This window comes from Vulpes lagopus, chromosome 10 (genome assembly GCF_018345385.1).
Source record: "Vulpes lagopus strain Blue_001 chromosome 10, ASM1834538v1, whole genome shotgun sequence".
Taxonomy (NCBI): domain Eukaryota; kingdom Metazoa; phylum Chordata; class Mammalia; order Carnivora; family Canidae; genus Vulpes; species Vulpes lagopus.
The window spans coordinates 108,802,080-108,816,673 of record NC_054833.1 but is presented as its reverse complement, the minus strand read 5'-3'; the positions used below and the strand labels follow the sequence as shown (position 1 = coordinate 108,816,673).

The following is a 14,594-nucleotide window of genomic DNA, read 5'->3' as shown; positions in this document are numbered from 1 at the left end:
TCCTCACATCTTCTGGCTGTCAAAAAAAAAAAAAAAAAAGCCAAACAGATTATTTTACTTCCTACTTACAATGATCATGACTCTCCCAGGGAGCAATATTTCAATATACCATGAAATCAGAATCAAAATCTCCTCCTCCTCAAAAAAAAAAAAAAAAAAAAAAAAAAAATCTCCTCACAGTGGCCTCCAAGACCTCCTGCGCCCCCTGGCTCCAGGTGACCTCTGCAGCCTCATGGCCTCCGTTTCCTGAACGACCAGGCTCACTGTCCTACTAGGGCCTTTTGCACCCATGCTGTTGCTACCTGGAACATCGGTTGCTCTGGGAAAGCTTTCTCTGACCCTCAGAATAGAAGAGGCTGTTACTCCCATAGCACCATGGGACTCTCGTTTCTGCTGACTGTTTCTCCTTGATTGTATAGTGATCTGATTAGGGGCTGTCCCTCCAGCCAGCCAGAGAGACCACAAGGGGAGGGTTGATGTTTATCTAGCTCCTTAGCACAGAGCCTGGAACACAGTGAGTTCTCCACAGATGTTTGCTGAAGAAAGAAAGGGAGAAAGGGAGGGAGGGAGGGAGGGAAGAAGAATGGAAGGAATAAATGAAAAGATAGTGCTTTTTTTTTTTAAGATCTTATTTATCTGACAGAGAACAGGAGCACAAGCGGGTGGGGGGGACGGGGAGCAGCAGAGGGAGAGAGAGAAGGAGAAGCAGGCTCCCTGCTGAGTAGGGACCTTCTGACTCCTTGGGGCTCCATTCCAGGACATCTGGGATCATGACCTGAGCCCAAGGCAGACGCTTCACCAACTGAGCCACCCAGGCACCCCGAAAAGATAGTACTTCTCATAGGAATTCTTTTGTGAAGGCTTTTGTAAAGTAGATGATAGTTGTTGAATTATTTTTGGTATAAAAATTGACTTTCCTATACTATTGTCCCTTTAACATAGTAAATCTATTTTTTCCATTGCCTTGTAAAGCTTTTTTTTATTTGCTACACTCAGGACATTTTCCTCCCATTAATTTTTCCTTGTTAAGTGGTTTTTATGACTACTTTGTGCTTTAAGAAAGAAGTACTGCACGGTATTTAGAGTATTCTCTTAGCTTCCTCGGTGAGAAGGTTCTGGCAGCTTCCCCACTGTTGACTATAACCAGTGCAGCTTGGAACACGATGTCACCCCTCCAGAACTCTCTCGGACCTAGATAAAACTTATTCTGTGTCTCTAGTTGGAGACAAGGTGTTTGGAAACAGCGCCTTATGCAACAGAGCTGCTCCAGGGCCGTCCCTTGGAGGCAAATGTAATAAAAATCATGGTGTGTGAAAAATGTGCCCACAGAGTCCGAGGAACTAAAGATTTTAAAGCTTTTCTGCCAGTAATTCAGTTTTTATTTTATGTTTCTTGGAAAACTGAAGGCTTGTATCTACCACATGTGTTACCTAAGACACAAGGGAGGGTGGGGGGGTATTTGGGGGGGTATTTTGTGCTGGTGAGAATGTCTATGGCAGCCTGGTCAAAGCGGTCCTCTTTGTAAATGACCTCCCCTTTCCGGCCCTGCTCCCCCGGGAGGGGTATTTCCATCCCACATGAGATCTCTCTTTGCTTGCTCATTTCCATGAGGAATGGTGCATGCATACAAAGCTGCTGGCTGTTGTGACTTTATTTCAGAAATGTGCAGGACTGAGACACCTGAATTTTTCCTCGAATACTTGAAAGCAAATTATGTGCCGGAACCTCTCAGGCCTGTTCCCAGCGGAATTTCCTTTGAGTGTTCATATCTCGAAACCTTATGTAACCTGACACAATTATCTGAAAAGGCTTGCAATCCAAAAGAATAGTGTTCTGAGCTAGGAATGAAGGTTGGAGCTGGGAAAGAAGTGTTCTCCCCTGCCCGGGGACTGGGTCATACCTCACTATGACAATACTCAATTCACATTCCAAAGAAAAATGCTAACCCCCTGACACTGTGACCAGTGGGTGCATTTTCTTCTTCATCTCTCTGAACAAGGAATCGCTTAATGAGGTGCTCCAGGGACATTACAAAAGGCCTAGACCTGGCTGGTTAAAAATATTTCGATAACCACCTTGAGCAACTAGTCCTCTCAAGATGGAAATGGGAATGGCCTGAGCTCCTTTTCAGGGGTTATAACCTGCTCCACTGACTCAGAAATCAATCCATCCGAAGAGTTAGGGTCTCATACCAGCAGTTACCACTACAAATGGGATATAGGTGGGGGTCTGGAATCCAAATTTCACTAAGTGATTCATCTGGGTAATTCTGACTCAAGCCCAGCCCAAGACTCCACCCACCAGCCCAACCCCCAACTCCAAGGGAGAAGGGGAGAATGAGGAAACAAACTCTAAGTGCAGGCCTAAAATTGGGGCTCCATGAGGAGATGACCCCGCATTCCAGAAAGCCCTTGACCCAAGAAGCTTCTTTTGCCTCTTTATTTCACTTTCAGAAATCCCAATCCTGCTCACCATTTGCATACCAGCGGTGAGGGACCTCCTAGGAGAACAGGCACCACTCATAGGTGGTTGGCTTTTCAAGGAATTTGCTGGAGAAAATTGTAGGCAAAGGCTGTGAACAAAACCCCCTTCCATCTGGTTTCAGTTTATTTAAAAAACAACGCACACAGGCCTCCCCACCAGCAATCAGAAAACAGCCACAGCTTCCCCAGGGGGGTATTAGCCACCAGGGGTGGGGCTGAATTATATATATGCAAATAAATTAAACCAGCTAGCCAACAGCAACTAATTTTTGTATCTTTTGCAGTTGTTCTGCCAAAAAAAAAAAAAAAAGGGCCTAAATCAGGGGTGATGGAAGTGGTGAAGAAGCAAGTTTTGGATTAGTTTTAACAACTTCCCTTAATTCTACCATTGGGAGACATGTTTTTTGTTTTTTAAGATTTTATTTATTTCTTCATGAGAGACACACAGAGGCAGAGACACAGGCAGAGGGAGAAGCAGGCTCCCTGCAGGAAGCCCTATGTGGAACTCAATCTCAGGACCCCCGGATCGGGCCCTGAGCCCAAGGCAGATGCTCAACCACTGAGCTGCCCAGACATCTGCAGAGACATGTTTCTAATCTGGAAGCAGATAAAAAAAAAGGTTGATAGTTTTCACCTGGGTATTGCCAACCCCCTAGACTGAAGGCCAGGGGGCAGTGTGACCAGATGGTTGGGAGCATAGCATCTGGATGGCTGTGTGATCTATAGCATGTCATAACCTCTCTGGATTTGTTTTCTTTTCTTTTTAAATATTTTATTTATTTATTATTGGAGAGAGAGAGAGAGAGCAGGGGGAGGAGCAGAGGGAGGGGGACAAGCAGACTCTGAGCTGAGCACAGAGACCCACGTGGGGCTCTATCCCAGGACCCTGAGATCATGACCTGAGCCAAAACCAGGAATATGTGGCTTAACCCACTGAACCCCTAGGAGCCTCTGGGTTTGTTTTCTTGTGTACGGGAAGGGGTAATGATAGTACCTGCTTCACAGGGACAATATGAAGATAATAAATAAAATAAGGGAGAAGCAAACTGAACACAAGGACTGGCATACAACAAACACAGTAAATGTGACAGAGGGTTATGAATAACTCAAAGGCACACTGCACGATCCAAGACAACCGGTTTCACCTGGAGTCAGCCAAGTTCTGCTGGCAAGTGTTCTCAACTGGGGCTGGCCTTTCCCCTGGGGCTGGTCCAGAAAACGCTTCGGAGCACATTCTCTTAGTGTTTCTCAGACTCAAGGGCCCTAATCCCCAAATATCAGCCTTCAATCCTGGAGACAAAAGAAAAGTTCTGAGGAGGGTGCAAGGCAGCTTGAAAATGGAAGTGATGCCCCTGGTTTCCCCTGTCTCACCATCCCTCCTCCCTGGTACCTAATGGCCTAATCTCCAGATGCACAGCCTTGACAGGGTACCTCTGAAAAAAGAAGGATTTCACTTCATGCCCAGGGCATGCAAAGGTGAGTCAGCAATCTCCTGGGCTCCTATGCCACATGGGCGATGTGCTGGAGGCCTGGGCATCCAGGTGCTTCTGGGCTCGGCCCTTGCTCGTCTACGAGCATCTTGGGCTCGGTTTGCCCAAAACCTCTGCTTCTATCCCTTGTCTAGATGCAGCAACAGGACTCCCAGCTTCCACTCTTACCCCGTTCCTAAATCCATTTCCTGGCAATTGGGAAGGTATCTCATTTGCTCAAGACCATTCCCAGCTCTCCTTTGCCCCCAGAATGAAGTTTAAGAGGCCACATATGCCCAATGTGGTCCTACATTAACACAGTTGTCAAGATCCCAGACTCTAGGCTCAAGTATGCCTGAGTCTGAATCAAGGGGCTGCTCTAAGATTCAAACTCAAGGACCTGAGTTTAAGAACTTGAACAATTTTCTTAGCTTCTGGAAGTCAACTTCCATGAACGTGAAAGAATAATGATGATGCCTACTAACAGAGCTATTGTGAGGTCTCTGTCCCCAGCCCCAAGAACAGAGCAGAAGTTGGGAGACCAGTACACAGAATGAACACTGAGGACAAGATGGGAAGGGAGTGGCTGCCAGAACTAGGGAAGATCATGAGAGCAGCTTTGGATATGCTGAGTGTGAAGATCCTTACAGGTGCTCAGGAAAGGGATCCAAGGACAGCTGGACAAATGGGCCTGGAGACATGAGGGAAGACTTGGCCAGAAGGGAGCTTGAGAGTCACCAGCATGTGAGTAGGAAGATGAACTCCTGATGGGGGAAGACCTGAGCATGAGGCCTCCACAGCCAGAGGTCTATCCACAAGGAAGAGTAGCTCGAAGAGACCGAGGAGGAGAGCCAGAGAGATGAGAACACTCAACAGCAGTGGCTTCATAGCTACCCAGAGGATGAAGGGCTGTAGCAGTGAGGAGCGGCCAGTAGGGCAGAGGCATCGAGGAAACCAAGTTAGCTGAAAGCAAAGATGTGTCTCTGGTATTTGGAGACTGGTCTGTCATTCTTTGGTCTCCTGTTCACCTTCGGCAAGGTCAAGAGGGGGAGCCCTGCAGAGCTAGAGGGGGGTGGATGGGGAGACTGGAGATGGTGATTATAGACAATTTTAAAGAAATGTGGCTGAGAAGGGGGAAGCACAGCGAGTGGTATCAGATTGAGGTGAAAGAAGTGCTCCTCTGGCTGCCAGTGGGAGAGGCCAGTTGTTGTTATGACACCCAGGCACCTGGCACAGGGCCTGGCACGTGGTAGAAACTCAATAAAAGTTTGCTATCTTTGGGGGATCCCTGGGTGGCTCACCGGTTTGGTGCCTGCCTTCGGCCCAGAGTGTGATGCTGGAGTCCTTGGATCGAGTCCCGCGTGGGGCTCCCTGCATGAAGCCTGCATCTCCCTCTGCCTCTCTGTGTCTCCCATAAATAAAATCTTAAAAAACAAAAAACAAAAAAACCCAAAAAAGTTTGCTATCTTTGAGAATGGGGAGGAATGGGGTCTGGAACCTAGGTGGAGGGTACTGGCCATCGGCAGGAAGACTGGCCCCTCTGCCACTGTGCTGGGAGGGACGGGTGGTGGGGTGCCAGGAGGAAGCAGAGTTCAAGGCAGGGCTTCCTTGGGACTTGGCTGCCTCTGAGCTGCACCATCCAGGGAGGCAGGGGGGACAAGAGAGTCCTGGCTTCAAGAACCCCAGTGTGGCCAGGGGACAGAGGGTGAACTTTTGGAGACACCTGCTTCTGTCCCTACCCCCACCCTCAAATCCAGCAGTTACCTTCACTCTATCCCCTTCAGAGCCGCGCCCTTCCAGAAAGGCCAGCAGATGGTGCCAGTGAGCTGCCAGACTCAGCTGGAGCAGACCGGAGCCAGCCTGCCATCACCCCTTCCACCAACCCGTGACCCTCTAGAGCCTGGGGCAAGCTTCGGGTTTAGCTCACCAGGTTTCTGACCAAGGGGGGAGGAGAGGCCAGGGGTAGCTAGCAGGGGTGGGGGAGGGAGGGAGTGTGTCAGACTAAGGACTAGGGGAGACAGTGGGTTTAGGGCTTAGGGGTGGGATGGCTAGGGGGCTCTGATCCTTCTGGTTGCCCTTCATTCCTTTGCCCCTGCCAGGCCCTGCCTTATCTGCTGGGCCTCCTGCCCTCTGCCCCCCTTCATTTCTCTTCCCTGGAGGCCCCTGCCAGCCCAGACTCCTGGTTCTGGCAGAGGCTGGTTCTCTGCCCCTGGGCAGGCACAAGCTGGCACCAAGCCTCAGACAGGGTTGGGCCAGCCCCTCCCAGCTGTGACTGCCTGAACCACCTTCTTTCTACTTCCAGAACCTCTCCACCTGATGAGGAGTAAGGGTTCAGCTGCTGAGGAGGCCACAAGGGGTTGCAGCATAAATCCTAGGAAGGGGTCCTGGCCTCCTCGCCTTGGGAGTAGGATGAATTGGGATGGTGTGGGTGGGCACATATAAAACTGTGGCAGAGGATCCCTGCGTGGCTCAGCGGTTTAGCGCCTGCCTTTGGCCCAGGGTGTGATCCTGGAGTCCCGGGATCAAGTCCCATGTCGGGCTCCCTGCATGGAGCCTGCTTCTCCTTCTGCCTGTGTCTCTGCCTCTCTCTCTCTCTCTTTCTCTCTCTCTCTCTCTCTATGTCTATCATGAATAAATAAATAAAATCTTTTAAAAAATAAATAAATAAAAATAAAAATGTGGCAGATCATCCAGTCCCACAAGACCCATATCACATAGGACTAGTGGTTCTGTGCAAGGTGGCAGAGCATCCCAGAAGATGAGCTGGATGTGCTCTGTAGCCATCCTGTGCTCTGTAGCCAAAGGCAATTCCCTATACCCCCTCAGCAAGTCTTTCTCCCCACGTGGCCTTCCCAGTAAGTCAGGATCCTTCATGATTCCTTCGCAGGACGGTGTAGGATTCCGCTTCTCAGTCTCTGCTCTCAACTCCTACATCCACTTCCCCTAGTTTCGATGCCAGTTCAGGCAAGTGCTAGTACCACTACCTGTGTGGACTTGACCTTGAAGACTGCCTAGGACCCCCACCTCTTCCTCTACACACACCCCAGCTCCAAAAGGAAGCTGAAGCAGAAGAAACCATAGCCAGACTTCCAGTGGGGTGACAGAGCTGATGGGGAGGGTCCCACAAACCCAGAGTCTACAGCTCAGGTCAGGAAGCCAGGCCAAGGTTGCCGTGTCTTCTTGTGAGCCTGGACCATACATAGATGCAGGGCAACAGGAGTCAGCAGGATTTAGAAAGGGAATGTTCTCTGAGTTTCCAAAGGATTACCCAGACTGAAGGAGAGTCTCCAGGAGCACACATAACACAGGGGTCACATGCACACACGGGGTCATGGTACAGGACACAGACACAAGTGTATGCAAATACCGGCACAAGCGGATACATAAGGTCATGTACCCAAGGCAGGCACACATATCCTCCCCAGGCAAGTCCTGACTCCCACGGCCAGGGCGAGCCTGCCATCTATGCTTTTAAGAGGAGGAATACATAAAGCCACAGAAATGGCTCTGGACAGGAGATGGGCCCTCCACCCAGAGCCTCCCCTCTTAAGTGGCTCCCAGCCCCCTTCCTGAGACTCCTCTGGCCCACCAGGGAGCCATGCCTGGGTGGCAGAGAAGGCTTTGGAGGAGGCATTGCCTCCAAGTCCTGGCACAGAGCCTGAGTACCTAAGATAGAGAATGGGCACGGGCTGGGAGGGGTCCACGACCTTCCAGGACCTAGTTCGGGCACAGATGAAGCAGTGGGCAAGGTCCAGAGGCTCACAGGAAGCAGGGACTCCTTCTGCCATGGGCTGTACCTACTGCCCTCAGAATAGGGCCTGGCAGCCAGGTGCTGGCACGAACTCCTAGTGCCTGGCACAGCCCTAGCATGGATGCCAAACGCAGGGTGCCAGACACGGGGGTGGGCAGGATGGGGGGCCGCTGGGCCACACACAAACACAGATCTTCATATATACAGGCAGGGAAATGCACCCACACTCACATCACTTATTTTATACCCTGTGGAATCATGGGAGTAGGGCAGGGATCCCGGAGTCCCAGAGGCCGCCCCCACTGACTCTCCAGGTGTCCCCACTGGCCTGGCTCTAGGATTATCAGTTGGAGGGTGGGCTGGAGGTAATGGGAGGCCTAGACTTTTTCTGTTAGCCCCCGCCCCCGCCACACACACACATGCACACACCTGCACTCCCACACACATACCCTTGTGTGGCAGGAGGAGGTGGGGCTGGTGCATCCCCAGGACGGGGCCCTGGAGGGAAGGAGGAAGGCGGGCCAAGAGACTCCCAAGAGCCGGGGCAGTCCCCCCCCACCCCCCACCCCCGCCCCCCTGGCCCCAACACAAGCCGGTTTTGTGGCCGGAGCAGCTTAGGTGTGAGCGCGCGTCAGGGCGTGTGTGCGCGAGGGCCCTGCGGCCGCGCACGGCGTGGGAGTGCGGCGCGTGTGCCCGCTGCGGCTTCAGGCGGGCGGGAGGCCCAGGGGCGCTGTCCCGGGGGGCGGGGGGGGGGCGGGGAGCTGATGGAGGCTGTGCGTGTCCTCAGGTGTCCGGAGCGAGTGCGAGCTGGGGCGTTCACCTGGGGGCGGGGGGGCGGGGGGGGCAGGGGTGAACAGATGCAGGGCACGAGGGCCACACCACCCGGCCCTGTCCCCCGCACGGTCCGCGGCAAGGCGGCTCCTCCTCGAGCAGCAACTTTGAGACTTTGTTCCGGCTTCTTAGAAAGCAGATCTGGCCGTGGGGGCGGGGCGGAGGGGGGGCACCTGCCCGAAGGAGGGTGCGGGGTGAGAAGTGGAGGGAAGCCCCGCCCCCGCCCCGCCCCCGCCCCGCCCGCTCCCCCGCCCCCGGGGCTCTTTATAAGCTCGGCCCGAGGGCGAACGGAGAAAGCGAGTGTCCCTCCCGCCCTCGGCCGGTGTGTGCAGCGCCCCGCGCCCCGCGCCCCGCGCCCCGGCCCCTCGCCCCGCTCCCCGCTCCCCGCTCCCCAGCCCGGCCCCCGCCCCGCCCCGGCCCGGCCCGGCCCGGCCCCGCCGCCATGGAGCGCTGGCCTTGGCCGTCGGGCGGCGCCTGGCTGCTCGTGGCGGCCCGCGCGCTGCTGCAGCTGCTGCGCGCGGACCTGCGTCTGGGCCGCCCGCTGCTGGCGGCGCTGGCGCTGCTGGCCGCGCTCGACTGGCTGTGCCAGCGCCTGCTGCCCCCGCCCGCCGCGCTCGCCGCGCTGGCCGCCGCCGGCTGGATGGCGCTGTCCCGCCTGGCGCGCCCGCCGCGCCTGCCCGTGGCCACTCGCGCGGTGCTCATCACCGGTGAGTGCGCGGAGCGCGGGGACTCCAGGCTCGAGGGCGGGACCAGACCGGAGGGTTCCCCGTGAGCCGCCGACGCCAGGCGGGACCCCCGGCGCAGGAGTGCGAGTGTCGCCCTCCCTTGGGTGCCGGGAGCGAGCCAAGTAGGAAGCGCACGGCACCTCCCAAGTCCGGGCTCACTACCTGCCGCCGGGGAGTGTCGGAGGGAGAACGAGGCTGGGAGCGGGCAGGTGCGCAGGGACGACGGCTGGCTGAGAAAGACGAGCCTCCGGAGTTCGGGGTTCATGGCGTGCCCCTTCCCAGGAGAGCAGTCTTTGGACGGGGGCGTGCTCTGAGGGACTCAGACGATGGTCACCCCTTGAAGGCGGCCTAACAAGCCCACGTGGGACGCTCCATCCCCTCTTTCCTGGGGCCACCGGAAGGCGCGTAGATGGGGAGTTGGGGCATTGACCCACCCCCCAAGTTGGCTGGGATCCTTGGACGCCAGAAAAGGTTGAGGTCACCATGACCGACAGCTGGGCATTCAGCTGCCTCTCAGAGCACGCCACCCACCCCCAAACTGCTGAGGTAGCCGTCCAGAGTCTGCAACCAGCACCCCACCCCACATTCCTCTCCTCCTGGTCTTCAGTGCCCAGGAAGGAGGTCCTGGAGAGCTGTACTCAGGTGCCTCTGGCCGCCTGGCGGAGTTCCCTTTGTCTGGAGCAGGGAATAAATCTGTCACCAGAAGGAGGGGAGGGGAGGGGGGGCCTGAGGCCCAGGCGGAAGTGGGGAGGGGGAGAAAGGCCAGGGGGCACCGGCTGTGCTGTGGGGGGGAGGGGCAGTCTAGTTCTCCCCCACCCCGCCTGGCCTTGGACAGGTTCTCAGAGCTCTGCCTGGTGTTTGGGCCCTGGGCTGGGGGCTGCCTCCAGACTGACTGCTCAGAGGCTGGGTCCAGTAGGGGGCCCCGTAGGATCGGATGGACCTGAGGGAACTTCCCACAGGCCATCCAGGAGCTGGGCCTCAGAGGATGAGTGAAGATAGGTGAAGTGTGGATGTAGAACAAAGGCTTGAGACAGAAGTGAGTGTGGCCTGGGTAGGGACAATCAGTAACCAGCCTGGCTGCTGGGACATGGTGGGACATGAGGTTGTTTCCTCAGAAGAGGCTTTGAATGCCAGGCAAGAAGCCAGACTGCTGAGATGAGGTGGGAATAAGGGTGGCATGAGGGCTCTGGGGCTTCAGCAAGAGGGTGGAGCTAGAGCAGGGTTCAGGCCTGATGCATGGGACCTGAATTCAGTACAGTGTGAAGTTTTGGGGGATTGAGGAAGGAAAGATACAGACACCCCCCCCCCCGCCCCGGGATGAAGCAGCAACTAGGCTGTGAGCTCTGCTCCCAGGGACTGGACAGCCCCCCTCCTGCCTTCTAATTTGTGAGCTGCCTCCACAGGGCTCAGGGTATCTGCTGGTACTAGTGACCCAGTGGGCAGTCAGTCCTGAGAGCTCCCCACGGGCCTTCAAGCTGCTGCTTTTACTGCTCCTTGCCTTGAGCCTGAGAAGGAGGGAAGAGGTGGGATGCCATCTGAGGTCTGGGCTCCTCCATCTCTGGCTGTAAAGCCCTGTGATGGGAGAGGGGAAGAGTGCTGCCCAGCCCACTTCAACTTCTCTGTGGTTTCCTCTTTCACCACCTGATTGCAAGACAAAGAGGTAACCAGGCCCTGACTCACCTGCCAGGAACAGTGTCGAGCCTGCCAGAGCTTCCACTCGCCCTTCCTGAGAATGCCCCTGAAAACCACTACCTGAGCTCCGGCCTGGGGTCAGAATTTGGGCTGAGTGCCTTGTGTGCACCTCTATGTATGATGGTGGCAGGGGGTCTCATGAGAGGCAACCCCTGTGTGAATATGCCAGCAGGCTGGAGGTATGTACAGGTGTCTGTGTGTGTCAGGTGAACAAGAGGGTATGCGAGGCATGGGTGACTGTTCGGACTGCACAGCTGAGGCTCTGGAAGGCCTCTGTTTTCCTTGTGAAGGGCCCGTCTGCTCTGGGAGGGAGCTTAGGCGAGTGGACACACATGTGCTCACTCGCCTCCCCAGTCAGACTTCCCCTGGAAGGACCGGTCAGCCCAGGGTTGTCTGCAGAACCCCAGCCACATAAAGCCCAGCTCACAGCCCCCTGCCCAGCTTTGTTCTCTGCCTTAGCAGAGGGCGGGGCTGAGGTGGGGAAGGCTTCCCAAGCGTCCAAAATTGGGAAAGCAGGGCTACTGTGAAACTTCTGTTTAGCAGGAGCACCAGGGAGGCAGGCTCTGGAAAGCCTCCTCCTTCATGGCCCTCTCCCTCCCCTTGTTGGCTGCCTAGGGAGCCAAGATCAGAATTTGAGGAACAATTGAGGAAGGGGGTTGCTGCTTATCAGACCCCCACTTAGACTTTGCCTGGTGGTTCCTCTCTCTACATACCAAAGACAGGAAATTAGGTCTCCAAAGTGGTAACTGACCTCAGGTCACACTTGCTGGGTGTGGGAAAGGATTCAAATGCAGGTCTGTTCTCTTCTCCATCCATCATCTCGCCTGTCCTAGGAGCAAGTGGTCAGGGCTCAGAGAATGCCCTACTGTTGCCACTGGTTGGAATTCCCAGAGCTGGGGTCAAGGGTGAGATGGGGATGGGCCTCTAGTTTTGCCTAGAGCTTAGAACAATAGTAGGGATGTTGACATGGAAGGGAAGTGGGGCTCAGCTTGTGGTGATGGGAGTAGAGGGCTTGGGCTTCATCCTGAGGACTGGCAGGGGGAGCCTTGGAAAGGTTTTCAGCCGCAGAGTGATACTGTCATTTTTGGAAAGATCCCTCTGGCTGCTTAGGTAGAGAATGCGTTCAAGGGGGCAAGATGGGACAGGACCAAGGAGGGGGCTGCTTCATAGTCCAGGTAAGAGGAAGAAGCCTGGGCAAGGGCAGCGAGAAAGGGAGGGAGGTGGTGCAGTAACACTGCACATGCAAGCTAAGCCCTGATAGCAGAGCAAGCAGGACACCAGGGCTGAGACTGGGCCTCACACTGACCTCCAGGAGAGTCCTGGCCTTACTCTTTGCTGGCTAAGAGTCTTTGGGAAGCAGCTTCTCATTGCTAGGTCTCAGTGTTCTCTGTAAAGTGGGAAATGTAAGCCCCATTTGAGGTAGCTGTGAGGAGTCAGGGAGTTGACAGCCGTGAGAGAGCTGGTGCCCAGGTGCTCAGCCAGAGGGGCAAAGCCTGCAGAGGCGGACCTGGGAGAGGAGGGAGGCCTGCTGGCTGCTGGAAGATTGGATATCTAGGGGCCTGGATCCTGTGCGGACCCTGGGGATCCTTAGAGTTGACTCAGGCTGGACTGGGCCACAGTGGTAGTTCACTGGCTGCCCTGCCCTGGCCAGGCTGTGACTCTGGTTTTGGCAAGGAGACGGCCAAGAAGCTAGATGCCATGGGCTTCACGGTGCTGGCCACCGTGTTGGAGTTGGATGGCCCTGGTGCCCTAGAGCTGCGTGCCTGCTGTTCCCCTCGCCTAAGGCTGCTGCAGATGGACCTGACCAAGCCAGCAGACATCAGCCGAGCACTGGAGTTCACAAAGGCCCACACCAGCAGCACAGGTCAGTGGCCAGAGCTCCTCCAGGAGAGGGCGTGGCTGGTGGGAATGAATGGGCAGGGATTAGAGGTTTGCTGCTGGCCCGATCCAGCACTTCCTCCTCTGTTTCACCCACCTTCTCCATGCCCTCAGGCTTGTGGGGCCTGGTCAACAATGCAGGCCACAACGATGTAGTGGCCGATGTGGAGCTGTCCCCTGTGGCCACATTCCGCAGCTGCATGGAGGTGAATTTCTTCGGCGCGCTTGAGCTGACCAAGGGTCTCTTGCCACTGCTGCGCCGCTCTAGGGGTCGTATAGTGACTGTGGGCAGCCCAGCAGGTGAGTGCCCCTCCCCTCTGGAGTAGAAAAGGTGCTGCTGCAGAGCCTCGGGGAGGGATGCTAGAGCCTCTGGCCCAGGCTGAGCAGCCTCACTTCCAATCCATCCCCAGGAGACATGCCATACCCATGCTTGGCAGCCTATGGGACCTCCAAAGCGGCCATGGCGCTGCTCATGGACACATTCAGCTGTGAACTTCTGCCCTGGGGGGTCAAGGTCAGCGTCATCCAGCCTGGCTGCTTTAAGACAGGTGGGGGTCGGGCCTGGGATGGGGTGTGTGGTTGTGGTCTTGCCTGGGGTGGGATCTGGTCTGATGAATGGCCATGGCTCTGGCTGGAGGCAGGGAGTGGTTTGGGGGTAGATTTACTGGAGTCTGGATTTGGCTTCCCTAACTGACCTCACCCTGACCTTGCCACTCCTTCCCCAGAGTCCGTGCGGAATGTGGGACATTGGGAGCAGCGCAAGCAGCTGCTGCTGGCCAGCCTGCCCCGAGAGTTGCTCCAGGCCTACGGCGAAGACTACATTGAGCACTTACACGGGCAGTTCCTGCATTCACTGCGCCTCGCCCTGCCAGACCTCAGCCCAGTCGTAGATGCCATCACTGACGCGCTGCTGGCAGCTCAGCCGCGCCGTCGCTATTACCCAGGCCGTGGCCTGGGGCTCATGTACTTCATCCACTACTACCTGCCCGAGGGCCTGCGGCGCCGCTTCCTGCAGACCTTCTTCATCAATCACTGTCTGCCAAGAGCGCTGCGGCCTGGCCAGCCTGGCTCTTCCCCAGCCCAGGAGGCAGCCCAGGACCCAGATCCAAACGAAGGCCCTTCCCCCATGGCAGCCCAATGAGCAGTGCCCACAGGTGGCCTAGCTGCACAGGAGGTCCCTTGAGCCCTTGGCCCTCCCCTGGGCATTGTGACCCTCCCCCCCCCAAGTCTGCCCTAGAGCCTGGCCTCAAGGACCCCAGCCCTACCCACTCGGTCAGTGCCCCAGGCCAGACCTCCAATAAACCTCCAGGCCTCTCAACTGCTTCATGAGCCCACACAGACCCTCCTGGGCACAAGGTTCCACCCCTGTAGCTTGGAGAACCCAGCTGGATGGGGAGTTCTGTGCAAGACTTAGCTGTAGCCTTTGACAGGATCCCGCAGACAGTGTCTCTGCAAACTAAGGAGTTACTGGGTGGGGTGGAGACCCCCCTCAGGATTTTTTTGAGGCACCAGTGCCTCAGTGCTGCAATTCAAGGGTGAATCCTGTTTCTTGACTGGCTCAAGAATTCGGGCTCTGACCACCCACCCAAGCCCCCTAGCCACAGGGAGGCTGCATACCCCACTTGCCCGACTGCCACCTTTTAAATAAAGACAAATTTTTATTTCTCCTAGAATGCAGAGATGCTGTTTTGGGAGGGGGTGACTGCCTGGGTGATAGGCTGTGGCTGGGTAACAGATTAGGGACTGCCTGGGGAAGCCCCGGTGG

The 14,594-nt window shown here is 55.9% G+C and overlaps 1 protein-coding gene across 1 annotated transcript; it reads left to right on the top strand.

The window, feature by feature from the left end:
• The first annotated feature begins 8,869 nt into the window (after window positions 1–8,869).
• HSD11B2 (hydroxysteroid 11-beta dehydrogenase 2) lies at window positions 8,870–14,499 on the top strand. The gene is made up of 5 exons (XM_041772522.1): window positions 8,870–9,241; window positions 12,603–12,815; window positions 12,944–13,129; window positions 13,240–13,377; window positions 13,555–14,499. The coding sequence occupies exons 1-5, from the start codon at window positions 8,977–8,979 to the stop codon at window positions 13,968–13,970; spliced, it is 1,218 nt and encodes a 405-aa protein (XP_041628456.1). The 5' UTR covers window positions 8,870–8,976; the 3' UTR covers window positions 13,971–14,499.
• The last annotated feature ends 95 nt before the right edge of the window (window positions 14,500–14,594 follow it).